The following is a 26601-nucleotide window of genomic DNA, read 5'->3' on the forward strand; positions in this document are numbered from 1 at the left end:
CGTGCGAAACAATCTTAAGAAACCTTAAAATAAGTTTTAGTGCATATTAATTTTGTATCCGCTCCCGGAGCATTGGACAGAGATGCTAGCCAGTTAGTATTGGTAGAGTTTGGGAAACCAACAGCACTTTTCATATAGCGGTAGAAGTCAACGCTAGCTCACATTTGTTTGTTCATAGCAGAAATGATCATCCCATACAAAATAAGCGCTTTTTTTAGAAACGGAAGATGCCTTTGCTAAACTGAGACTTATGCTGACTTCAAAACGGAGTTGCGGTGGCCTTCGTGCAAACTATTATGGAGTAAACACATTCACCAGTCGGACGACGAAAATTGCTTCGACCGGTTCGCCCGCGAGCTGAAAAATCATTCATGCTGTATAATGCAAAGGCTTCGGTCCAACCAATGTGTCAATTCAGAACCCACGAGAAATGATATCCGGCGAGCAACAGGTCATTTTAAACTTTATGGGCAGCTTCCACTTTTTGAATGAACCGTTAGCCTGTCCACCTCTCATCTCATTCTTCCTTATAAGCAAGCAGACCAGCAATCTTGAATGAAAAACTACTGAACCAAATCTTTTTATCTTTTCGCACAAAGGCATACGATGATAAAGCACGCAACCCCGGCGCTGCTCCCCTTCTATTCCCTGCTCGTACTGTAGAGCGCATACGCGCGCGTGCTACTGGCGCTACCGCCCGCCGCACGTCTACTCAGTAGCCTCAGTGGTTCGCCGCCAGGGAAGGCGCGGCGCTGGCGTCACACGCCGAAACTTGAGCCACTTGAGCTTTGGTTCCCTATTAGCCCAATAAAAAAGAATGTAGAGGTTCAAATATTCTTGAATGAAGCTTCGGCCATCGGCCACAGCCTTATCTTGGCTCGCTTCTTTGCTTGGTGAGCTTCTCAGCAACGGGCGAGTCTGGCTTCTCGTTATTCGATGGTCTCGGCAGTATCTATCACTGCAGCGGTCTCAGTTTGTAAAAACATGGCGTATTGTATGGCTAATATCTTCGGTTGTATGAAGGAGTGTCAAAGATAGAACTTTGAGAAAACGACGATGTTCAATGCACTGCGCGAGTGTTTTGCAGTTGGAACCTGATAAAGACAACGATATTTGCTGCATAGCGCGAGGTGAAGCAACATAAGACGCGCGAGTATACGTGGCGATGTTATATATGTGGAACGCATTAGCTATTAGGTGATGAATAGCGCGGATATAGCACGCAGCTCCCAAATGAACACAGTAGTTCCAACGGTTCAATACGTTAGGCAGGGGTTTAAGTAATGGGCAAACAGGTTGTGTCATGCGAACGCACGGCTTAGCATGGTTTAGCTGCTAGCCTTGTGATGCTGTTAGGAAGGCAGTTACGGTATGCAAGAACAATCTTCACTGCTTTCCGTGTCTTTAGGTAGAATGTTCCTCTTGAGGATCTTCATGATTTAAGCTGACGAATATGCCAGAAGTGACATTATTTATTAACGCAAAAGCCTCACTTGGCTATATTTGCGAACAGTGTCAGCAAAATGTTGAAGTGGAAGCAAAACATGGAAGCAAACTGCAACATGTGATATGAGGTCACATTAAAATGAGCTCGGGAGTCATGAATGTGTATGTAATGACAAGAGTCATATAAATGTCATGTGATGTCATTCATTATAGCTTAGTCGTGAGTCATGGTCACTTCTCGTCCTTATCATGAGTCAATCAGATTGGGGATCCAGTGTGCAAGACTATGGAGTTCATCACTTTTTTAAGTCAATGAGTCATGACTATGACTAGTGTCTAGTCATTACTCGCAAAAGCGCTGAAGAGGTATCAAAGACGACTAGGAGCTTCTAAAGAGCAGCCAAAGCACATGCTTTCGTATTCATCCAATGCAGATCTGTGCAGTGCTCTCAAATTTTCAAAGTTCTGCTTTAAAGAAGCCGTACCAATGTGACTGCGTGTCCCAAGAGCAGAGTGAGGGTCGTAGGGGGGCGGAAGGATGGACTGCGATCCTTTCCTCTCATTTCATTGGCGAAGCCCCTGATAGAACCGCCTGACAAATCGGCTGGAGCTCAGAGCCCGAGGAACATTCAGTTTCGAAGGTTCGGTGACACATGGCGAAGCAATGTTTTCGCTCTGAAAGGACAACAGAGGAGCAATAAAAATGAAGCTGATGGTGTATGGTAGACAACAACGTGCTATGCACAAGTGAGAGTGTGTTGCAGTTTGCACACATGCTGGGCGTGTGTGGCGATAGCTACAACGTTACGTAATTGCTTCCTATGAGAAATAGCTGAGATTGAATCCGCAGTTTTGTTTGAAAGCACAGGTGGATAAGCAAGCGTTCAATGATCTTGCTATTCTCTGAACGCTCTAGATGCGGTATTACTTTAACACAGGTAAACCTAGCGAGCATACGAAAAGATTGTTTAGCCTGGTCGGCTGATGGGTTTCCTCTATGTTTAGGAGTTAATGAAGACAATGACATGCAATATTTAACACGCACAACAGAGTGGCAGTAAAACAAGTGGAGTGGTGAGCTGTGACGAAATAAAGACAATGGAGATAAAGTACTACGGGTGACACTAAAACGCCGCCGTTAAGGTTATGAGGCGACAGCATTTCACACACGAACCACATTTTTACACCTTTTAATTATTAAAATTTGAAATGAACCGATACTTGGCACCAGAAAAGACTGACTTTCCATTCTAAAAAGTTTGACACATTGGAACCCTTTTCTCGTTTTCAGTTATTTCAAATGTTAATTTATTCACTACACACTCTAAAGTATTTAATTAGTATCATCAACGATTGGCTTTTAATTTGCGAGTATTTGAAACCCTTGAATTCTCTCTCTGTATAGTTGCATGTGTTTAATTCATCAAGTATTGAATTAATTACAGTGATAATATTAACTCGTCATCGCCTATCGCGCAAAAATCAATCATCAATGTCTAGAACTATAAATTACCATGATGCAATTTTTTGAGCAAGCCCCCGATTATTTCCGATACGCGGTGGTCGTGTACTACTGCTACTATTACCCCGACGGCTTTTCGACCGAACAGGCTGCATTAGGGCGAGAGCTGTGAGGTTCTATGCTCACATCTGGCGAGAAATAGTTGGGTTCGAATCCGCTGTGGCTGGTTCTCTTAGTTGCTATCGTAGGCAGTGTAAAATGAAGGCAAGGCCAACGCAGAAACAAAATTGATGAGCGGCGTTTGCATGGAATACAGCTTCGGCTTTAAAATGACTTAAACCGGCTTCGTTATCGCCTGACAGAAACCGAATAAACTGAAAGCGGCACTCAGTTTGAAGCGGTACCCGTATCAATAGATGCCCGTTTAATAGCTCCAGTGACTTTCTGTGTGCTTCGAGTTTTTAAATTGTTGGATAAATGACGTCAAGTCCTTGAATGAAATTGAGCGAGGCCGTCTGCTTAAAAAAAGAACTGAAAAATAAGTCTGCACTGTCACTTTCATACAACTCATGTCAGAGGAGTATGTCACAATTATAGTTTATCGCCGTTTTTCTTTTCGAATGAAGACCTTGCATTTTTCTCACCCAGACGTACTTGCGCCTGGTACATTTCGCTAGCGAACACGCTGTAGCTTTTGAAACCAAACTTGAACAAAATTCTTAAGTATGACACGTAACTGTTAGTCATTTATTAACTCCTGCACCTATTAAAAAGCATAATTAGAGTCATCCGTCACACAATTTTGGGAAAGCAAACAACTGAATGATCCTTTCACATCAGAAGTGTACCACGTCTCGTAAACTAAAGAGATGTTGATGGAATGTCTTCTATAGTAGGGTACAACTTTAGGAGACAGGATAGGCCCCGGCCAGATGACCGAAGCGCAGCAGCCAATAGAGGCTTTACAAACGTTAGCGCCATCTAGTGAAAGAGACAGAAACTGTGTGCGGCGGCCATGTTTTGTTCAGTCCACCCGCGCCTCCCGTAGAGTACGCTGTCAACGTGCGCCTTCGTGGAACCCGTGCTTGCACCGCAAGGTGCACTGGAATGATCACAAGCAATTGTTTCATTTTTGAACATCACAGCAGTCGCTGCTAGCACTAAGATTTATTCGGAATGATGCCAGCATGTTGCTGCGTACCCTTCTGCAGCAAGCGCACCGTCGTAGATGCGCACGGAAACAAGGTATACGCGTGTATGCGACCGCTCGTTTGCAATCCTAATGGGTTTTACAAGTGTCACTTGCATCATGTAAAGCATTACTGCACGTCCCTCTGACTGGGAGCTAGCTCACAGAACGTGCTATCACCTAAAATAGCAAGGTTGTTTTGCGTGCTATGGAGCCTTGTTAACTTGAAGGATAAGCTTATGCTTCGATGGAGGACACGGGAGAAGGAGCAATACATGTATACCGAACGCTGTAGTTCAAATACGTTCTATGAAACCTTTTGTACGTAGATTGCATTTATCATTGTGTATTTGATTTAAGACAAGGGCATGATTACCGAAACTACTTTTCACAGTCGTACGAAATTGTATTGCTTGGTGCAGAGAGCAATACGGCTGTCTAGTGCGCCCGAGGTGCGTGTTTCACGCTGCAAAAGCGGCTGCCAAACCCGTGGCGTCTAGTAAAGCAGGAGAAGATGACATCCCACTTGTGTGTTGTAATATGCTCACGTCCAGCCCGTTTCGAAAGATGTTATCACGTGATAATGCATGTGAAGTCTGGTCCGCGTCCAGAGCGCGCAGCTCCGGTTTGCATTCTGTGCCTTCATATCTGCTAGTGTGGCCGATAAAATAACGACGTTTGCTTTTCACTTTTGTGCGTTTTATCGAGTCCCCCGATGGTTCGCTAATTGACAGCCACCTAAAATTCAGTTGATTTTTTAAATATGCCGATTTGTTTGTTCCCTTTGTCAGATAGCAGACATTTGAAGCCTTAACCTCATATGAAAGTGCTGTCATGGGAAGCTTCGAGAAATTCGGAGCAAGAGGCACTCGGCTGAAATGAAAAGAAATTTGAAAAGTCAACTCACATTACTGCGAGTGTCAGTGCTTGGTGCCACTGGCTGTGTTCATAAAGTCAGATTTATATTATATAATACTGTTATAAAACACTAGGGGGACACTTAAGCTCCGCCGTTAAGGGTATGACGCGATAGCGTCTCCCTCTCTCACACACACAAACGTTTTCTTTCTTCCCTTTTGAATTTTTGGCTTTTATTTATTTTACATTTCGGTTATTTGTTTTTTATTTTATTTATTGTTTTATATTTTTATACACCAATACTTACGGCCAGCAACAATCACCTTTCTATTCTGAGCAATTTGAATTATTTCAATTAATCAATTACACATTATAAATTTTCTTCATTAGCATCACCAAGTACTGATTTTTCCTTCTGAGCGTTTTGTCACCTTTAAGCCCTCAATTTCCAATTTTGTTTCTTTTTTGTTGCTTTATTTTATCAATTGGTCAAATAATAATATTTTATTATCTCATCATCGCCTATTGCACTCCAACCAATCTTCACTCACTGGAAGCACAAATTACCATGGCACTTTTTTTTTACGCAGCCCCCGATTATTTCCGAGACCCGTGCCAATAACTGCGTCGACGGCATAGGTAGAAAAGTGCTAAGCGCCATTCCGACTTACGTCAAATTACGCACGATTCTTTCATCTCAAAACAAATTGCATCCTCCCTCATTTCACCAACAAGTATCCCACTGGTGGCAGTGGGATGAGCGATGGGGATGCGCAAACCAAGCAAACTCGCGATCATCTCTCATAGTCGTTAAATTAAATAGCAAAGGCACACAGACAAAAAAAAATCTGCACATTACAAAACTCTAGATACTGTACCTGGATACGGATAGCTGCGCGGATCGACAAGGGGCCCATGCACGACTCGTAGAGCAGTTTGTAACCGCTATGGCTCGGCTGTCAAAATACGCTTCTTGGCTTCGCTAACAGACACCGCCAGGGACAGAAGAGAGGTCCAAGCACAGCACACTAGGTTACAACATGAAAAGCGCGGACAGAACGGCGGGCGCTGACGGACGGACACGAAGCGAACAAAAGCGAACGGATGGAGCGAACAAAATATGACTGCCAGCGCCGGATCAGCGTGCCGCTCATGGTTGTCAGACTTACTTTTGTAAACCCTCTATTGCCTCTACGACTAAAGAAATAGTCCCGCTTAAAAAATTGTGTCTGTTTCTAAAACGCGTATTTCTCTGTGTAAATAAGATTTGTATATCTTGATGAGTGGTTTGGTAAACATATCATGATTTAAATGCTACAGCACATGCCGGATCGCGAGAGAAACATAACTCCGTGCCTTCTACAACGCTGTGCGTCGTCTGCTATGGAGCAAGATCGACGGCTCCGGGCGTGTAGTTATAAAGCAGTCTGGCTCAATAGCATAAGATTAATATATACTTTTTGTGTGTTTTTACAAGGTTATTTTTTTAATGTGTTAGGCTTAATTTTTATTTGGTACTTTGTTTCTTTTTTTTGCGGTTGTAAACCTGCAATGTCGTGAGTTCGCGCACGTTCGCACACGGCATTCTTTTCCGCCATGGAGTCCAACGTTGCCGAACGAGCCTTGTGTCGCATCGATGACCGCACCACCAAGGAGCTTCGGCAAGAACAAGAGCGGCCACATCCTGAACAGTGTTTCACGCAACATGATCTTCCACTGCTACACGTGTTGGCGTAACAGGGAGTCTGGACGCAGCTTACAGGACACGAGCAAGTTTGTCGCTGACATGCTCGGTGTCAGCGAAATGACTTTGTTCAGGGTGAGGGAGGAAGTTAAAGCTTCGCATTTTTCAGATGACAAACTGAAGACGCAGTCGTGAAGGCGCCCACGCAATGCGGAGAAAAGAAGACGCAGCGCGAAGTTTGACAGCTTCATGTCGTGCGTGCTTAGGTCATGTGTGCACGATTTCTTTCGCTGCAACGAGATACCGTCGGGCGAGAACACACCTACCGAGTTCTCGGAGCGTATAGAACTCTCATCACTCAGGTGGCGTACTGTGCGTCGTCTGCTTGCCGAGATCGGCTTTAAGCATGAAAAGCGTAGCTGCAACTCGCTGCTTATCCACTGGGATGACACCACCGATTGGCGGAATCGCTACCCCCATGACGTGGAGCGCTACTGGGCGGAAGGCCAAAAGACCTACCTGGACGAGACATAGGTGACGGCGGGACACACTCGGTCGATCGTGTGGACAGACACCATGGTGCAGAAGCGCGGACGCCTGTTCACTCGAGCAAATGGCCTGACGACGGGTCTAAAACAACCTTCTGGGAAAGGTCAGCGCCTGATCGTAAAGCACATCGGCAGCGAGGATGGTTTCGTCGGCGGCTGCTTGGATGTAGTCCGTGGCTAAAAGACAGATGAATACCACGAGGATATGGAGGGCAACTGCTTTGAGTGCTGTTTGAACGTCGTTCTACAGAAGTTGACAGCTGGTAGCGTCATTGTTTTAGACAATGCACCTTACCATAGCCGGCGAGAAGAGAAACTGCCGACAACGGCTTGGAAGAAGGAAACGATACAGGAGTGGCTCACAAGCAAGAACGTCACATACGGTGAAAGGATAATGAAGAAGCAGCTGCTTGAGCTGGTGGCATCTGTAAAGTCACGCTTCCTGAGCTACAACGTAGACAACGCAGCTGTAAGGGTCGGTTACATTGTACTCAGGCTCCCGCCGTACCACTGCGAATTTAATCCCATTGAGCTTGTGTGGGCCAAGGACAAAAATGGCATCAGTGCGGACAACAGAGACTTCAATAGGGTCGGTTGCATTGTACTCAGGCTCCCGCCGTACCACTGTGAATTTAATCCCATTGAGCTTGTGTGGCCCAAGGACAAAAATGGCATCACTGCGGACAACAGAGACTTCAAGCTGTCCACGGTCGACGCCATCTTGAGGGAGAAAATCAAACACGTGACGGCGGAAGACTGGAGGAAGAGCATTTAGCATGTGATGGACTTGGAGGCAAAGTTCAGACTTGACACGTCTGGTAGTGAGCACGTTCAACCCATCATCATCCAAATGGGTGAAGATGACACTGAAGAAAGCGACTCCGATTGCGAGTTCTCTGGTATTGGGCGGTTCGACAAGCATAACGGCCTCTCATTAACGAAGAACAGCCGTCATTAGGGCTACCAAAATTTTGCCGGTGGGTTCGCAACAGCCAGCCATACATTCCGTGACCTCTCAAATAAATAAGCAGTTCTATTTACAGCCAGTTCTTATACACAGCCATTCCTTACAATGGAAGCTCAGTTCTTATAAGCAACGTCCTGCATACATTGTGCTCGATTTAAGGGTGGCATATAAACCCGTTTATATGCAGGTATATCTGAATTGAAACACATTTGTTAACGTTTCGCTACTTAACACATTTTTTAAGTATCGTTGGCTGGTTCAAAATACTCATTCAGAGAGCCACAATCGAGTTTGACGGGCCCCATGGTGAGATAACAGTAGTCAAGGCCCGCCTTATGGCTCTGTTAGCAGTCTGCACTGGAAATCATACTCATGTTACAGCCAGTGCTGGTGCAATACCAGTAGCCAACACGAAACTGACAGTGTTAGCAGCTTGCACCCAAAGCACATTCATGTGGTTGCATTGCTTATTTTGGTTATCTTACTCGCACAAGTAATGAAAAATAAGAGAACAAATATGAAACATCATTAGCTTAGTTAGGCCCAAAATGCTCATTCATGCAGGCATCTTCGAGTTTGACGGGCGCCACGGTGAAATAATAGTAGTCAAGGCACGCTTTATGGCTCTTTTAGCAGTGTACACTGGAAATTGCAGCCTTGTCATGGCCACTTTTTAATTTATCTGACTCGGGCAAGCAACGTGATTGAAAGCACTATTATTAACGTGAATGACTTTGCGAGCATTTTTTTTGTAATATTTACCTACTGGAAAAATGCTCTGCAAAGTGGAACGTGTTTTAGTGAATCACTTTGTTCATTACAAGCCGTAGGCGAAATGACGGCCATATTCAGACAGTGATATTGGTGAGGTAATAAATGGTGAAAGCTGCAAAAGCTCTCACAGCACTGCTTTGCTAGACTCCATTCAATAAAAAACTGCGTCTGTAATGATGAAAGCGTCAAGACAGGAAATGATACCCTACTGCACAATGTTATATATGTGTACCACCACATGTGACGGGCAGCGAAACCATCTGTTTATTAGGACTGAATGAAACAACATAGCAAGGTGCTGTTTCACAATATGGCACCCTTTCATGTGCACTTATGGCAAGCTGCCGTATGCACGGATGCATAAACGCATTAACAAGGGTAAGAGACGAAGTTACTGTGCAAGCCACGTGATGCTTTTAACATTTTGTATTTGTCACTGTTCTGTTGTAACATTTTGTATCTGTCAATGTTCTTTTATCACAGCTGATAGAACTTTATTTAGTGCAAGTTGGTTAATCACGTTGCGGCAACAGCACAAGAAGCAAGGTCAGAATAGGAGGAGAAACCACGGCAAGATTGCAGATTGAGGAGGCAAGGTAGACGAGAGAGAAAGGTTTAATTACACCGAAGAGGCCAGCCCTGCTATTCACTGGATTTGGTGCTTTGAATCAGACGAGCTAATAAAATTTTAAAGGAAGACGTGGCTGCAGCATGCTTACAAGAACAAACGCCAAAATAAAAGGAAAGAAACCGGAATAAGCGCATACACGCACAAAAGCACTCACATATTCACACACATGCGCACAAACGCGAACGCGAAAACTAAGATCTAAAATGCAAAAAAGGGGAAAATAACAAATATACACAAAAACGCAAGAAAATGCACACACATTTAATGCAGACGCGAGTAGAGGTATCAGGAGTCAGTTCACTAGCAGCTGTGCCTATTTTGTCATACTTTTATTTGAACGTAAACATTGGCTCTGTTGCCTTCACTGTCATAGGAATTTTTAGCAGCAACATGTGAGCGCAAAGCTGTGCTGTGGAAAAGCGAGTCGAGCGCTGGCAGCACAAATTATGCGCGATTGTGTCACAGCAGGCATTCTTCAGCTGGCGCGTGCATTGAGCGAAGAATTCTAAGCCACACAGCGACGCGAATGCGTGCCAAGCTCCCTTGTAAGGACACCATGCAGTGTATAAGTGAATTTTATATTAGTACTGAGGCTGACATAAAGAAAACAAGCACTGCTCCCACATGCCTGACCGTTAGTAATCCAATGTGATTCGCTCAAGCAGCGCGTGTTAGTTACTGATAGTTAGCTTTGGTGGAAAACAATCAATCGACGGTGCTACACAACACTCGAACTACGCCCTGATAGACGCTCGGCTATCTTATCTCACTGGTGCCAACGATCGATCGTTTGCGCGCTGAGCTGGCAGCAACGAATCTTTGCGTTGAATTTTGATTTCGCAAATTGTTTCGGCTGAGGCACTCGTACGTTGGTTTCATCCGCGCACGCTTTTCTCATTTATCCTGATAATGGTTTTGCTCCATCACTTCGCCACGCCCGAAGAGAAACGCAGGGGCACAGTACACAAATAAACCGGCCGCTCACAGTATGCACCAGACTTTGGCAAACTCTCCTCGTCGTTACTTCCTTTAAGCAAAACAAAACACCATAGAGAAAACATGCACGATGTTTGTTTGCAGCGGTGTGTCGCCACAGGATCCTGTTTCCAGACGAAGCGCAGCGCAGCGTCACCGATGTTCGCTGTAATCTTTTTTTATCGGCTCACGGCTCAGAACAAACGCACGCGGCACAAATTGTGCATCGTAAGTTCGCAATAATGTTTCCCGCATGACAGACGCCCACAAACAATTCCAATTCACTCTGAAGAAGGGAGACGCACACAGCTGACGCGACTCGGCCAAGTTCGAAGCGATGGCGGCCATGCTAGACATGTTTGTCGGCGGGGTAACCGGCTGTCCGGCTCATGGTGTCACCTGAAGTGCGCGCCGATTGGCGTAGGCTTGTATGCATGCGGCTTTAATGGGCAAATGTCGCTGCCTTATAAAGTTGTACCTTACTATATTAGGAATGTCCTCAATATAAGCCATAACCCCATCACTCGCATCTATTTGAAGGGGCAGGTGCGTTTTCTTTAGGCTCTGTCATCCTCAGTAATAGGAAATATTCGTTTAAGGGGAGAGTGCGGCAAAATGCAACTAAGATTTGGAAATCATCTCCTCTGTTATATTCACATGCATAAGAAATGAGAAGGGTTCAACGCTGCTGAACTGAATGTGGAGCGAAGGCATTAGCTGTGGTGACCGAGCATTCTTCTTTCTCTTCGTCTTCTTTTTTCTTCTACGTCTTCTTCTTTGTATCCTTGTTCTTCTACTTTGTCTTCTTGTTCTTGTCTTCTTTTATTCGTCATGTTGTTCTTGTTTGTCTTCTTCTTTTTCTTCTCGTAGCTACGCCTCTTCACGACGCAACTGCGGCCACCCGAGGTCTTGAAAACCTACCGAAGTGTACTTTCGCTACAAACGTATTACAGAATCTTTTGCTTTAGTTCGTGCATGCCTTTGCGTTGCCGTGGCCGCGCTTGCCTTCTCTTGAAACACGCCCCTTTCCTGTAATAGACCATTGGTTATAACCTGTTTGTATTTCATGCCCTGCCCTACCATCATCATCATCATCATCATCATCATCATCGTCATCATCAGCCTGACTATACCCACTGCAGGGCGAAGGCCTCTCCCATATTTCTCCATTTAACCCGATTCTGTGCTAGCTGCATCCACTTGACCCCTGCGAACTTCTTGACCACATCCACCCACCTAACTTTCTGCCACCCCCTGCTATGCTTTCCTTCCCTTGGAATCCAGTTTGTCACCCTAAGCGACGATCGGTTATACTCTCCTCGCACTAAATGTCCTGCCCACACCCATTTCTTTTTGATTTCCGCTATAAACTCAGTAACTTGAATTATTTCTCTGACCCACTCTGCACGCTTCCTATCTCTTAACGTTACCCTTACAATTTTTCGTTCCATAGCTCTCTACGTTGCCCTCAACTTACGTAGAACCCTCTTGGTTAGCCTGCACTTTTCAGCCCCATAGGTGAGTACAGGTAAGATGCAACTGCTGTATATTTTCCTCGTGAGTGATACCGGTAAGCTGCTAGTCATAATCTGCGAGTGCTTGCCAAATGCGCTCCATCCCAATCTTATTCTTCTTATTTCCTTTTCATGGTCCGGATCTGTGGTTACACCTGTCATAAGTCGTCATATTCGACCACTATTTCCAGTGCTTCGCTACCTAACCTAAACTGCGGTTCCTTCCCGAGACTGTTGAACATTACCTTAATATTTTGCATATTGATTTTCAAGGCTACCTTTCTACTTTTTCTGTCTAGGTCATCAATAATTCTTTGCAGTTCATCTCCTGAGTTACTTAGCAAGGCAATGTCATCACCATGTCCATTTTTTATTCTTGACAGTTTATTAACTATAGAGTTTCGCTCGATCCGCACTGTTGTCTTGGTGCCCCAGAACGTTACTGCCGCTGCCGTTCTCTTTCCATAACTCCAAGCGCTGTCCTCAGTTATGTTCACGCTTTTTCGTTAGCCTCTGCAATTCTGCGTCATCAATGGGCACGCGCTAGATGCAACTGCTACATGCAATACTCTTTAGGAATACCGCTGTTAAATATTTGAGAATGCTTGTGAAATTCACCCCGCCTGATTCTAATTCTCCGGTCCCAAGGTCGGGATATGCAGTCCTCCCCGTCCTAATAAGATGTATTCGCTTACCCTTTGTAATACGTCCATGACGACCCTTTTATTCGCATGCAAGGTATTTTCTCCGACTCTAGTGCCACATAATGTTTGGAAATCATTAATAATGTTAAGGTGGCATATGCAACAACCTCTATACTTTCAAAGTGCTTAACCATCGTATTGGTGGAAACCGCTTTTTGTGAACAGGAAGGAAGTTATATTGAGTTTGAAATATTGCATCTGTTGCCCAGCATAAAGTATGCGCCACCGACGTGCGTATAATGAGACCGCAAATGGTATCGCATATCTCTGACAAAGTGGTTCTTTCCAAAACGAGCCTGCAGTGACAACCTCGGTGATGTGATATGCCGATAGAATAGGGCATGAGAATATTTTACGGGAAACTATTTTCTTTTCGACGCATTTAGATTCGACGACGGGCAATGGCAGCGGCTACAGCGCCACTTATGCGATACATTAGCGGGAGTAACTTATTGAGCCACTTTCCTGTTTTTTTCAAGGTAGTTTTATATTTATTGCAAACTCACGAATTCTTTTAAGAGTTTCTTCGATGTGGCATCGGTGCAGCAGGATAGCCTTTGTAAGCAGCGGTCGACATCCAAGAAACGACGAATGCGTCATACAGTGTATGGCGGCTCCAGCAGGCACACCGGCCAGCCTTCGCGACGCCCTGGCTCGCACGGCTGCGAAGATGCTTGACTGATGCACGAGGTTTTGCTTTAGTCTAACTTCGCTGCGTCGCCATCCTGTGCGACGGCGTGAAAGTCAGCCTGTACGCAACGAGTGAATGAGCGTTTGTTTACGGAAGCCGCCAAGCAGGTTTGGTGCAAGAGAAACGATATTTCTTAAAACAATAATGCAAGTGAAGGACAAAATGCTAACGTCACAGGCTCATGAGCGGCCGAAGAGCGCTTGACAGATACCGCTCTAAAATTTGTCAAAATCTAATGGGAACTAAAAGTTGAGAAGAGAGAAATCTAGAACAAAATGAGAAGTGCACTTTCGCACAGACAAACCAAAATGTCAAAACAGCTGTCTCCAACACGTCAAAATGAATCAAGGTGAATTTCTCATAGAACACTTGACGGACCTTGACCTGCCGTTCAAAAGCAGCCATTCCACATTGCCGTGCTATCACAGTGTGAAAAACATGGAACGCAAGTGAGAAGTGTGCGAGCATTCCACACGTGGCCTCTGCTTGATCGCTTGCGCGCGGCCGGATGGGACAGGCTTTTTCCGGATGTCATATCAAGGATTTTATCTCTTCCATCTGGTCATCTGAGCGTTCTGATATTCAGGCTTTTGGGAAAGATAGTTGCGGGTGCGTTTTAAATCGTTTCATTTTCTCTTTGCCCGTGTAAGTTGCGCTTCTGGCTCAGACGTGCCGGCATAAGAGGACAGAGAGACAGATCGCCCCGACGTGTTCAGCTAATACATTTAAGCGATGGTTCCAGTTTTTGATTACGTTCTGTTCGGAGTACTCGTTGCGGCTAACCTGGCGCTCGGCTTGTACTACTCCCTTCGTAAGCCCAACGCCGGGACCCCAACGGAAGTCTTCCTCGGGAGCAGGGCACTGAAGATGCTTCCGTTGGCGGCTTCCTCGGTGGCCTCGCTTGCTTCCTCCCCGGGACTAGTGGGCTTTCCAGCCCACTTCTACGCCTACGGCTGGCACTTGATGTGGAGCACTCTGACGCCCCTGCTGCTGATTCGACTGGCGACCCACGTGTTTGTGCCGTTGCTATACGGACTTGGAGTGACGTCGATATTCGAGGTGAGAGATGCCTAACGACAGATGAGACAAGCAGTACTATTGTCAGTTGAATGTCTGCAGTATTTGTAACTGGTCTGCCCAGGGTTGCTCATTGAGTAGCGCGTAAGTGGATTTGAGGACAGTGCGCGACAGCTCCATTCGCCCGAGCTCTCTTCGCGGCAGTTGGAAAGACGTGTAGTTTGTAACGTGCGTGATTTGAGCCGGTTATATTTGTCAGGCTAGAGACAGTAATGTGGTGCTCCACACTGTCGCAAGGCAAATCACCCGGGAATTGTTTCCATAAAACGAGTTAGTGACCCGTAGACCGCAGCCCTTGTGGTGAAAATGAGTTGCAAAATGCCGTTGTAAAGCACTGTGAAGATGATGTAGGCTTACAAGGAGCCTTTCTATGCGTTTGGATGTTTAAATGTGACACCTGGCGAGAGATAAGCAGTATGCTTTCGTTTCCAGTATTTCCATCTTTATAAACCTGGAAACATCATGATCATCAGCCAGACTATACCCACTGCCGGGTAAATGCCTCTCCCATATTCCTCCAAATAACTGTGTCCTGTACTGGCTGCATCCATCTGGTCTCTCAAAATTTTTTACCCTTATCCACCCACTTGATTCTGTGCTGCCCTTTATTACTCTTTTCTTCCCTTGGAATCCAATTTGTTGTCCTAAACGACCAGCGGTTATCCTCTCTTCGCAATACATTTACTATGTATGCCACATAGGCGAGGGCAGGAATGTCGTTAACTTCAGCTCTTTACCTGACCCATTCTTCACGCTTTTTATCTCTTAACGTTACAGTTGCCATTTTCCGATCCAATAGCACTCTGCGTTGTGGTGAATTTAAGCATAACCCGTTAGCATCCATATTTCTGCCCCATAGGCGAGCACCGGCAAGATACAGGCGTTATATAAAATCGGCAAGCTGCTAGTCATAATCTGTCAGTACTTGCCAAATGCGTTCATCCGAATCTCAATTTACTGCTCATGTCCCTTTCTTACTCGGGATCTGCTGCTACCTGTTTTAAGTATGAACGTATTCCCTTCCACTCCAATCGCCTCACTACCCGTTGTAAACTGTCATTCGTTTCTGAGACCGTTGAGCATGATTTTATTCTTTTCCACAATATTGTTTCGGCCTAGAATTCTGCTCTGGCTTTCTACATCATTAGTCATTCTTTGAATTCCGTCCCCTGGGTTGCCCAACAAAACTATGTATTCAGGGAATCGCAGATTGCATGCCTTGCCTAATTATATTGCCAGCAGCGTTAAAATACTAGAGACCAGAAAAAAACCTTATCCTGTGCCGTCTACTCTAGAGATCTCGTTTATTTACTTCTTTCTCTGAGCGGGCGGGGGGGGAGGCAGTCTTGATGTTGCCTGGGGAGAGGCTGTAAAGGGCAAGAGTAGGATCATTCGATATGCGATACTAACCATTCCTTTTTGATTCGTATGAAACATATCTTCTTCGTGCTGTTCATAAACAAGCAAGATGAAGACATTTTTGAAAGCCGAAACGAGAGCTAAGAGGCAAAAAATAAGGAACGTCTTCAGTTTATGTAATACGGCGAATATGATGTGACTTCAGTTGTGAAGTTTACATTTGTCAACAGTTAGAGCAATGCTGAATAGACATATAAGAAAAATGCGACAATGTTAACTTAACTTATTAGTCGTCTGACGGCGCACATATACAGCACTTGACAATCATGATGCGTATATACCAGCGTCTAATAGGCACAGCTGACTCCCTTTTAAACAAATTTATTTGACGTAAATCAGCATCATACAGCGATTTTCTGTACTTCATCATCATCGTCATCAGTCTTACTATACCCACTGCAGGGCGAAGGCCTCTCCCATATTTCTCCACTTAACCCGGTTTCTGTACTTAGCCCGTCCTAGGTGTATGGACCACGCTCATATCAGAATGACATTCGAAATTTGACGCCATATTTCACAATATTGAAGAAGAGGATGTTCTGTACTGATTACGAATAGATAATGTGCACATTTTAGCTTTCTTATCTGTATAGCGAATTTTAAGCTAGCCTAAGAAAGTAAGCATGGTGCGTATGAACCGTAGTTCCCCTGCTTGCGTAGCATGCTTCTGTTTGTGCATACTGCATGCTTTTTTTAATCCTGTACGTGGTCATCAAAATTGTCCTCCAACATCAACCTGCATGCTCACGATTGCAGCTTTTATTTATTTATTTATACATAATACCCATAAGGCCCTCATGGCTGAGGGTATTACATGGGGGGAGAGGGATAAAGGCAAATAATCGAAAATCCACAAATCCACAAGGAAAAAAACACCATATGACACTAAAAGTAAAATATTAATTCCTTATAATTAACATTGGAGCACAAGGAAACAACAAAAATACATGTAACTATATTTATTATGTGAAGTTGTTAATTATAACTTAAGCTGCCGGCCAACTGGAGCGGCTGAGAAACTCAAGACCATGATAACCTCATTGACAAATTAAGTTCGCGCTCGCTCTCTCTCTCTGATCGATGCTATGTAGGATAACATGTCCCGTTAAAGAAATAAAGCGGGCTTGAAGCATCACGATTCTAAATATTTGTCTATGATGAACCTCAAGTGCTGTGTAAGATGTACCACTTTCATGTGGCAGAAGTTTTATTAGAATGACAGCGGACGATTGACTGTACACTTGAACGAGCATAGCGAGAATTCGCAGAATAAAGGGAGGCGTTTTCCTGAATGTGCAGTGCTGGATGCATTGCGAATTTGACGCCATAATTCACAGTATTGAAAAAGATAATGTTGAGTACTATTCGGGCATAGAGAATCCGCAAAGTTTAACTTTGTTGTCTGTATAGTTGAATTTAAGATAGCACAATAAAATCAGCATGGTGTGCATGCAGCACAGTCCCAGTGCTAAAAAAAAAGCCAGATAAACTCACTGTTCTTTTATTGAACTGTTTCTCTCTCTTTCTCTATCATGCACGCAGTGTGCTTCAGTTCCGGCTTACTGCATGCTTTTGGGATCCGCACGAGGTGATCACAATTCGTCCTGCCTCAGCAACCAGCATGTTCACGGTTTCGAAATTAAAAAAAAACAAAAACAACCTAATGTGGGTATTACTACAAAAGCTATATCGGCCAGCTTGCCGCTTCTGTCTGCATCTATACGGTTAGTTGTAATAGTAAGCAACCACCCCGCCGGGGTGGTGCAGTGGTTACGGCGCTCGACTACTGTTCCCAAGGACGCGGGATCGAATCTCGGCCTCGGCGGCCGCTTTTCGATGGGGGCGAAAAAACAAGGCGCCCGTGTGCTGTGCGATGTCAGTGTACGTCAAAGAACCCCAGTTGGCCGAAATTTCCGGAATCCTCCACTACGGCGTCTCTCATAGCCTGAGTCGCTTTGAGACGTTAAACCCGACAAACAAACCAATAGCAGGCAACTTCAATTTTTAAAATTGGGTTAGCTATAGCACAATTCAGCATGATTCACAGCCTGTCTGATTCCCGATCGAGTCTACAGGGCGTGAAACGCCAAATGTCCCCCTCTGAAAGCCAATTTTTAAAAATGTCTGGCAGACTGCGCTCAAAAGTATGCTATGCTGTCTGGCGCCTGATGAAGATACTTGACTGACAGAGCATGTCTGTGCCGCTCAATTTAGGTTCGTCTGTGAGAGAATTTTGGGTCGTCATCAAGTTTATGCTCCTTTCTTGATTATGAATATGACAGTCAATAGACGTCCCTAGCTTCGCTTTTGGAAGAAAAACTAAAGAATTTCAGCTCCGATAATTTTGAAAACAAATAATTAAGCTTGTTTATGTTACTAAGAAAAAACCACATTCTCGACAACAAAAATGTTTTACATTGCCCTTATTATTGAACTTCTCACTTACATGAATGAGTGCCTCCGAGATTTTTTGTGTGCAGCTTTTCAGGATGTAAATAATGTATGTGTCAGGATTCGGGAGTGTCTTTGACATTTTGTGCGTATACCTGGGACGTTGCTGAAGCTGGGCTAGTCTTCATTTTTTTCGTCGCACAAAACCTGTACAATGGTTTTACATTTGGTGTGTTCAGTGGGGATGTCTTTTGTCTTGAGGCATTCAGATTTACTTGCAAACTACAATCAGTCAGAGTCATGCTTTGAATTTTCAGCTAGTAGCGCCGACTTCGCCGGTGTCGGGCTTATGCTGATGGAGGCCGCTGATTCTGTAGGGTTAAAAGGAAGGAAACTGAAAACAAAAGATCAAGTGCGGGTAGATCGCACAACAGTGTCACCTATCGAAAAGACAGGACATGCCTAAATGTCGCAATTACATGAGATTGCATTGCCATATGTTTACAAGTGTTATTGTTAACTGATAATGTTAATTACTAGTGCTAAGTAGCAGTGCAAAATAGCGGGACTAAGTAGTAGAATTAAGCGGTAGAGTACAGCTACCAAGCAGTGCTATGTAGGAGAGCTTATTAATATTAGCTTATTAGCGATGGTTAGATGGCATCCTCGAGGCATTGCAGATGAAGCTATGTGATGTTAAGAAGATAGTGAGAGACCGGAAAGCGTGGCGTGACATGGTCCATAGGGTCACGAAGAGTCGGACACGACTGAACGCCTGAACTGAACTGAGCTGAATTAATTATCTTATTTTCGGATAAGTTTGTTTTATGGTGATTTTTCTTTCTAATGTATGAAGCGCTCACATCAGCCCTCTAAACTGCCCTTAGGAACGAAAGATATTCACAGACGGTGCGCTGCTTGTGACGTAAATGTTGTTGCTGTTGTTTTCCTCAAAATTGATGGCACATCCCCCTGTGGCGTATACGGAAGCGTTTCATTTACTTCTATGCCACTTCTTTTTCAGCTACGCTGTTTTTCTTTCTAAGAAGACACGTCGCAAACAGTGGTTGAATATGTTGGGGTCATTTAGGTCATCACAGTAATGGCCGGTTAGAGAATTTTATTGCCACGATGCTGTGATTTTCGGGAAACGTGTTATCCAACTCTATGGAGCTAATGGTACTAACACGTGACTGTAACAACAGGACAAGCTTAACCGATAGACGAGCAGACTGGCGACAAACTCCAGCCGTTCGTGGTAGGGAATGTGAGTCCAAAGGTAAAAAAAAAATATCTCAAAGGCACAAATAATGTGAATAAGTAAGCTTACCCTTCATTGAGATAGTAGTGAAATACTTATTCTCTTCTGTCCTACTCCAATCCTGTGGGTGGAGTCCAGCATGTTGGTAGCCAAATTTCTGATTCTTTTGAGACTGGTCAGGAAGCTACTTTAGTGGTACACAATTTTTCTCTGCTATTGGGTGTTTGCACTGAGCATTCCACCAGGGAATTTGACTATACATTCAATTATTTTAAAGTGAAAGCCTTTATTGCCTTATCCTTGTCGTCAGCAAGTGTCATGCTTTTGCAGCGGCTCTGATTGGTCGAGATGGGATGACGTCATCGAGGTCTCGAGCAATCACAGAGCATCACCACAGTGTGCGTGAATGCGTGCCTTATATGGCCACATGGCAATCAATGATCAACTACTAATTAATTACTAAGGACTAATTGCTAATTATTTACTAAATACTACCCAATGACTGTTTAATTGAATAATTACTAATTCATAATTACAAACTAGTAATTAATTACTCATTAATGTCTACTTATTGGATAATGACTCAGTAATTACTGATTTGTGACATTTGCGTAATAAATTGATTAATTACTAATTAATGCCGCGTACCCGGTAAAATCAACCACACAACAGTAAACGTATAACAACTGCGAAGATACAAGGAGCGCGATCTTGTCGCTGCCAATCAGAATTAGCTGTGTAAATGCACTCACAGAATGGGAAAGAGTAGTCGCTCGCTTTACTCGTAGCAGCAATCATCGCTAGATGCGCAACAGTCGCGTAGCAGAATGCAGCATACAGGCTTTCGCCTTTCATCCCTTTAGTCGCCAAAGTGCCGTCGAATTTGAATTGCTGGTGGTTTCTCACCTCCTATAAGCACCTTTTCAGCGTTGTTTGAGAGCACTCGCAATAAGTGCTACCTCTTCTCAGAGCATGTAATAAATGCAAGTACTGCGAGCATTTTACGCCATAATTGCTATGAGAGTTAAGAAAAAAACGTATTCCACTCTTGGCACAATTATTGTTGGAATTGATGAAATTTTTGCTAGACATGATGTAACGTCTGAGTTAGATATTTTTGTTATTTTTAATGATTTCCCTTTCCTTTTTTTACAGTATATTCGTATGCGCTTCAACGCTCTCATTTCGTTGACCGCATGCGCCATATACATTTTCCTAACGGTGAGTGCACATGAACTCCGTAGTTTTTGTTTGTACTATTGCAGAGTTTTTACATGGTCAATAAAAGACACAGAGCTGCTAGCTTGGGAAATACAAATCATTGAGGGAAGTTTTGTCATTGGATGTTTTCTTTCGAGGCAGAGCTAATTAATCCTCTTCATGAATATCTGCTGTAGTTTTATGCTTGTATAGTCTATAATGTATTGCGTATACAAAAGACTATCGTCATATCGAAAATCAAGAAATGTAATCTAATCGCCCGCTGTGGATGATTCAGATGCTATGGTGCCAAACTATGGTGTCAGACTATTTTTTTTTTGCGAACGTCCGGAAAGGGTTCTTCTCGACTGACGATTTATGGTCGGAATTTCAGCATCGTTTGTTATAACGGCATTTCAGACAAAATGAAAAAAAAAGTGCTTTGTGTTCATCTTCTACAAACCGAGTCATGGCGGCCATATCTATTAGCCAGTTCCATCGCCGCAGAAAACCGGAAACAGTACAAACGAATTCAAGCAAAGGAAGTCTGACCTATTAATTTTAATTGGGATATTATTGTGCAGGATCTACGAGGTTATATGGGTTATATGGAATTAGTCTATTCTGTTGTTTCTATTTGCATTCGTCACATCTTATTATATGTTTGAAACCCTTTTCATTGCAGCAAACCGTTGGCGCAATGTCGATTTTTGCTGCATCGCTCACGCTTGTCACAGGTATGATGAAAGGCGCCCTAGTAGCATTGGGATCAGGTGTGTTACTAGCTAGAGATTTTAGAAAAGGCATATACATTCCCTTTCATAATGGGAAACGTATCACAAGAAAACTGACCAACTATACCAAAACTGATTGACTTTGGTGGGTTAGTCAAACAGAGCTTGCGCTTGTCCATTGTCGTCCGTCACAGCTTGGCCGGACAGTTGACGCTTTAGCGATATTATTAAAGGGACACTGCAGCGCTTTTTGCAAAAGTTGGGTTTTCAGCAGAAAGCCATAGTTTTTCATGCCGCAAGCTCGAATATCAGATTAAAATTAGGCGGAAGAAAGCAGAAATAGTCTTTTTTCAGCAGAGATACGCAGCCCGCGCGACGGGGCTCACCGCGGCTCGCGCCGCCGCCCTTTATTGGCCAAGACGTCGCGTGACGACATTCTGAGGACCGGGGAAGCTGCCGATGCGGCTCCTTCGCTGCGCTGGATTGATCGCAGCTCTCTGCTGCTTTGTGAATGTCATTATGGCATGCCATTTCCACACGAATCACCATCGGGATTTTTACCGCATGTATCCGTACCAGATACGCCCACAAATGATGCAACACTTCCGTTGTGGGGAGCGTAGATTTGGCATGAAAACTTGGTTTAGTTACAGGCATTTTGAAAAATAGTGTGCGTCATAATTAGCAGAAACTACATGGCCCTCAGTGAAACCTCAACCCGCATTTTCCTGGGTAGGAAGGGTAGCGAACAATGCCCTAGCTGACTACCTCTGTCTCCGGCCTCTCGCCCCACCCGAAAGGTCATTGCTGTGAAACATGAACCCAAAGCTTGGTGTACCAAATCCTGCTTTGAATGCCAGTCGTGGTACCTTGAGGAAACAAAGAATGTTAAAGAAAGGGTGAAGCAGTACACAGCTAGCTGCCACCAGACAAATGAACAATAAGCGAAGCGCGGTTGCGGAGCTCTGCAATGAATACGAGGCATTGACGTGGCCATCGTGCTGGAGGCCAAGTCAAATGCGCGCAGAATGCTGCTTGAGTCATACGACATTTAGCAGACGTTGAAAGCATTTCCTTTTTATCGCACTGTCATAATACACGTTTAATGAATTGCCGGCTGACGTATGTTGAAAGCCAAGCTGCAGCTCCTCCGCACCCATATATATACCTTCATGAGATAACCGTGTTCCGAAATGTGTTTTTCTTACAAGAGCTTCGTCGTTTTCATTTCCAACTTAATGTGCATCCCCAAACAGGACAGGACTATGTAAAATGACGAGGCAGCAACGGGTGCAAAATCGCAAGGCCATGTATGAACAACGTTGATGATTGATTGCTTGGACGCACCGAAGGAAACCTCGCTCTTTGCGCTCCTTACCTGAATGCGCCTCTACCCAGCTGAGCGGTACACTCCTTATCTTCTAATAATGCTCCCGTAAGGGTTCCACGAACATATCAGGCACGTGCCGTGCTGGAAAATATCTCGCAGTCTTCACAACCTAGCTCGAAACAGCAGTGGACTCTTAATCATCTGCTAGTTCGCAAAAATCATCAGCGCGTGCTAATGATGCGTTGTCCATGTTTAGCACCGAAGCCGTTGCGCGAAGCTTTTGAGCAAAAAATAAAAGAGACACGCGAATACAACTATGCGCCGATGCTGTCTGATCGTCCCATCATGAGATAGCAGTCCATGAACGGATCGCAGATGACTGTCCCGACTGTTTTGTACAAGGAACAGAAGGAACCATGTCATGGTTCAGCCATGCCTTTTTGTCAAAGCCCTATAGAAATCGCATTAGAAACAAGCTTCATGTGGTCACAGTTACGAAAATGCTTCGAGTAGAAAGTTTCTTTTGGTCGGCTTGAATTTATCTCTGTTCTCAGCAACACCACATTGCGCCGCGAGCTTTAAATACTATGGAAGATCACATCGTCGCGTCCACAGCTGTTCGTGCATCCGAACACATGGAGAGCTGTGTTGTATCAGGTGCACAACATTAAGTTGACGTGTTTTGTACGTCCGCAACGTACGCAAAACGAGGAACAGCGCACGCCGAAAACCCCCTTCGTTGGCTCTGAATGCCTCCGGCTCCTAACGGTGACGTCACGAGGGACGGAGAAGCGAGGTTTCTCCCTCCGCTTTCCTCCTCTGTAGTTGTCGCGCGGGGCGCGGAAAATTTGAATTGCGCGCTTTTAGTCGACGATTGCGCAGGTGTTTTATGTATAATTGAAAAAATAACTTAACAGGCAGGATCAACAAATAATCTACTTCAAAAGCCTATAGTAATGGTACATTTGAAAACCGCTGCAGTGTCCCTTTAAGACTCTGGCAGGGTGTGTCCAAAGAATACAGCATAAAATTAGTAAACTACACTATGAGAGTTGACGGGCAGAGTAAGTGGAATACTGTAGTAAAGAACCAGCTACACCTCATGTAGATCATGGAATAATAATACTTTATTGACAATCAACTGAACAGGGTACATGTTCAGACCGGCCGAAGCCATTCCTGGCTTGAGCGGCAGAGCCTGGCAGGCAGCAAAACCAAGCACAGTACGCTGATACAGAAGGGTAACAATGTCAGTGCCAATGTTTTAAAAATTAAAACACAGAAACATGAACAGACTGGCTGATTACAGTAATACAAGCATATGTGTATCAGGATGCAATGGTACAGTGGGAATTGTATAACCACAAACATGGGTAATGCAGGTAAACCACAAGATGTTCAGAAGATAAGAACAAAACTATAAGAAAAGTACAATTTCATAAACTGGGATGACTTAGTAGCTTCTTTAACTTATATTTAGTTGTTGTACTGAAGGTGCTGAGGAGGGGGGGGGGGGGGTAAAGTATTGAAGCAAGTGGGAACGTAATGCTATACCTTGCGGAACATCGTGGCCTCCAAAACGCTCCTGGGGTCTTAAGCATCCGGAGGGTACGAGCACAACCAAGAACTTTTTGTACCAGGCGTATTTAAAAACAACTGCCTGCATCAAAATATTATTTACAGTTTGTCATCGAAAATGTTCTGAAACGATCTACGTCAGCACTCATACCTAAATCGTACGATATGTTCCTTAGAAGGGAGTGCATCGTAGAATTTAATTTCTTGCGCCAGCGAACTGCGCAAAGCCTATAGATTGTTATGCCATATCGCAGTATCCTGTAGCCCAAAGCGTGTGTAGTCATTTTCCTAACCAAAAAAGGCATAAAATATTATATGTTGTACAGAATACAGAACACAGTGCGCAGTCTTCTACAGACGTAAGCAATGTCGCTATTCCGAGAAAGGTTGCAGTCAAAATGCAAGTCCAGATGCTTTACTACAGTTGAATACTTTAGCGGCATACATGAACAAGGTAAGCAGTCAGCTCAATGAAGAACGAGGGGGTAGTCAAGAGTTATTGTCTTAAAAGTATTATGAAAGCAAATTAGTTGTGTCTTAGATATATTTATATGAATTAGGCTATTTCGGAACCATTCCATCGCTTTGTAGCAGCAGACTGTAAATAGGTAATGACGTTATAGTAGTTTTTGGCAGACGTTATAATCAAAACATCATCGGCGTATTGGTAAATAGAAACGCGTGCCATGCCGTTGAGGTCACTTGCATAAATAATAAATAGTAATGGGCTGAGTATGAAACCCTTTGCAAATCCAGACTTAATCACAGAAAAAGCGCTGCGAACTTCTTCAACTGAAAGAAGGAAAGTTTCCGACAAGGACCAATAAGCACCCCGAAATCCCAACAGAGAAAGTTTATTCAACAACAGGCCATTATGAACACTATGGAACGCCTTGCTACAATTTAGAAAGAGCGCACAAGTGATTTGATTGCTTTCAAAAGCTGAATTCAACGGATCAGACAAATCTTCCAAAAGAGTCTGAGTGTTTTTCCCTGGCTGGAAACCATACTGACTGGGCAAACAAACGCTGTGCTTCTCTAGAAAACCTTTTATCGTTATCAGTAAATGTATTTTTAAGTATTGAAGGTATAGAGGGCAGAATTTAATTCGGGCGATAATTTTCTATCCTAGTACGCGCACCACTTTTATATATGGGTGCAACTATAGTTGTTTACTGTTTTACAGGAATATTGCCACTTAAAATACGCGATTGAGCAAAGATAGCAACACATCTTGAATATATACTCATAGGTTGTATGCAAGTCATTGATGGAGATGCTATTAATACGAGATGATTTATTATTTGTTAAGCTGAAAACAATATACTTTAGCTCTTCGTGAGATATTCAGGGCAAATATGCTGATTCACGAATGCTGTTTCGCACGCTGCATGAATCTACCCGTGAGCTTGTATTGATAATTACCCGACAGAAGCAGCTGTTCAACTGATTAGCAGCAGTGCGATGGCAGCTGGATAAATTAGAAGAAAATAATTCTCTATATAAGCTGGGTTACTTAACTCGGTCAAGCTGTGAATTATCGACCACGTTTTTGTTTGGTACTAGAACGATCGTCATTAAATTTATCTCGAAAGTGAATCCCTTTCACGGAGCCGATCCTGGCGCTAACTGCATTTCTGAAATGCCTAAATTTTCATTGTAAGTCTGAGAAATTTGGGGCTCGCTTACGTTTAGCCCAAAGTTATTGCTTTTATTTTACTGCTGCGAGTTTGTCAGACGACATTCACTTGTTGTTCAAGTTACGTTGTTCGACGTGAAGCTGTTTGGGTGTCACTTTTTAAATTCTCGAAAACTTCCGTCAGCTTGTCATAAAAGTCATCACGAGGCACTATTGCTAACAAGGAATTCCAGTCATAGACAGCAATCAGTCTGTCAAAAATTTTCAGAACGAGCACAGAAATTAGCTTCGTAGAAAAAAATAGATGCCTAACCGATGTGTGGATACCTAATTGAGCAGTAAATTTCAAAGAATGGTCAGCAAGTTTAATTTCAACTACAGCGGATTTTACGGCCAGATTTCGAACACGAAAGAAGATGTGATCAATGCAAGATACGACAAGCGTTCGGGCCCAAAATTCTTCACGAGTCACTTTTTGAATGCCACACTCCAAGCCTTATTTGAAAAGGCTGTCAAGATAACGTGCAAC

General features: G+C 43.9%; 1 protein-coding gene and 1 pseudogene across 1 annotated transcript in view; both read left to right on the top strand.

Moving 5' to 3' along the window:
- The first annotated feature begins 6591 nt into the window (after positions 1 to 6591).
- LOC146209316 (uncharacterized) lies at positions 6592 to 7261 on the top strand (annotated as a pseudogene).
- Positions 7262 to 14129: 6868 nt separating this feature from the next.
- LOC146209317 (sodium-coupled monocarboxylate transporter 2-like) overlaps positions 14130 to 26601 on the top strand; it is a 76791-nt gene continuing 64319 nt past the window's right edge. The window contains exons 1-3 of the mRNA XM_084587385.1: positions 14130 to 14502; positions 20747 to 20812; positions 21477 to 21528. Of these exons, the coding sequence (XP_084443511.1) occupies positions 14176 to 14502; positions 20747 to 20812; positions 21477 to 21528 (445 nt within the window). The 5' untranslated portion in view covers positions 14130 to 14175. The remainder of the gene's footprint in view (positions 14503 to 20746; positions 20813 to 21476; positions 21529 to 26601) is intronic.

This window comes from Amblyomma maculatum, chromosome 1, assembly GCF_055883805.1.
Source record: "Amblyomma maculatum isolate TAMU_Amacu chromosome 1, ASM5588380v1, whole genome shotgun sequence".
NCBI lineage: Eukaryota > Metazoa > Arthropoda > Arachnida > Ixodida > Ixodidae > Amblyomma > Amblyomma maculatum.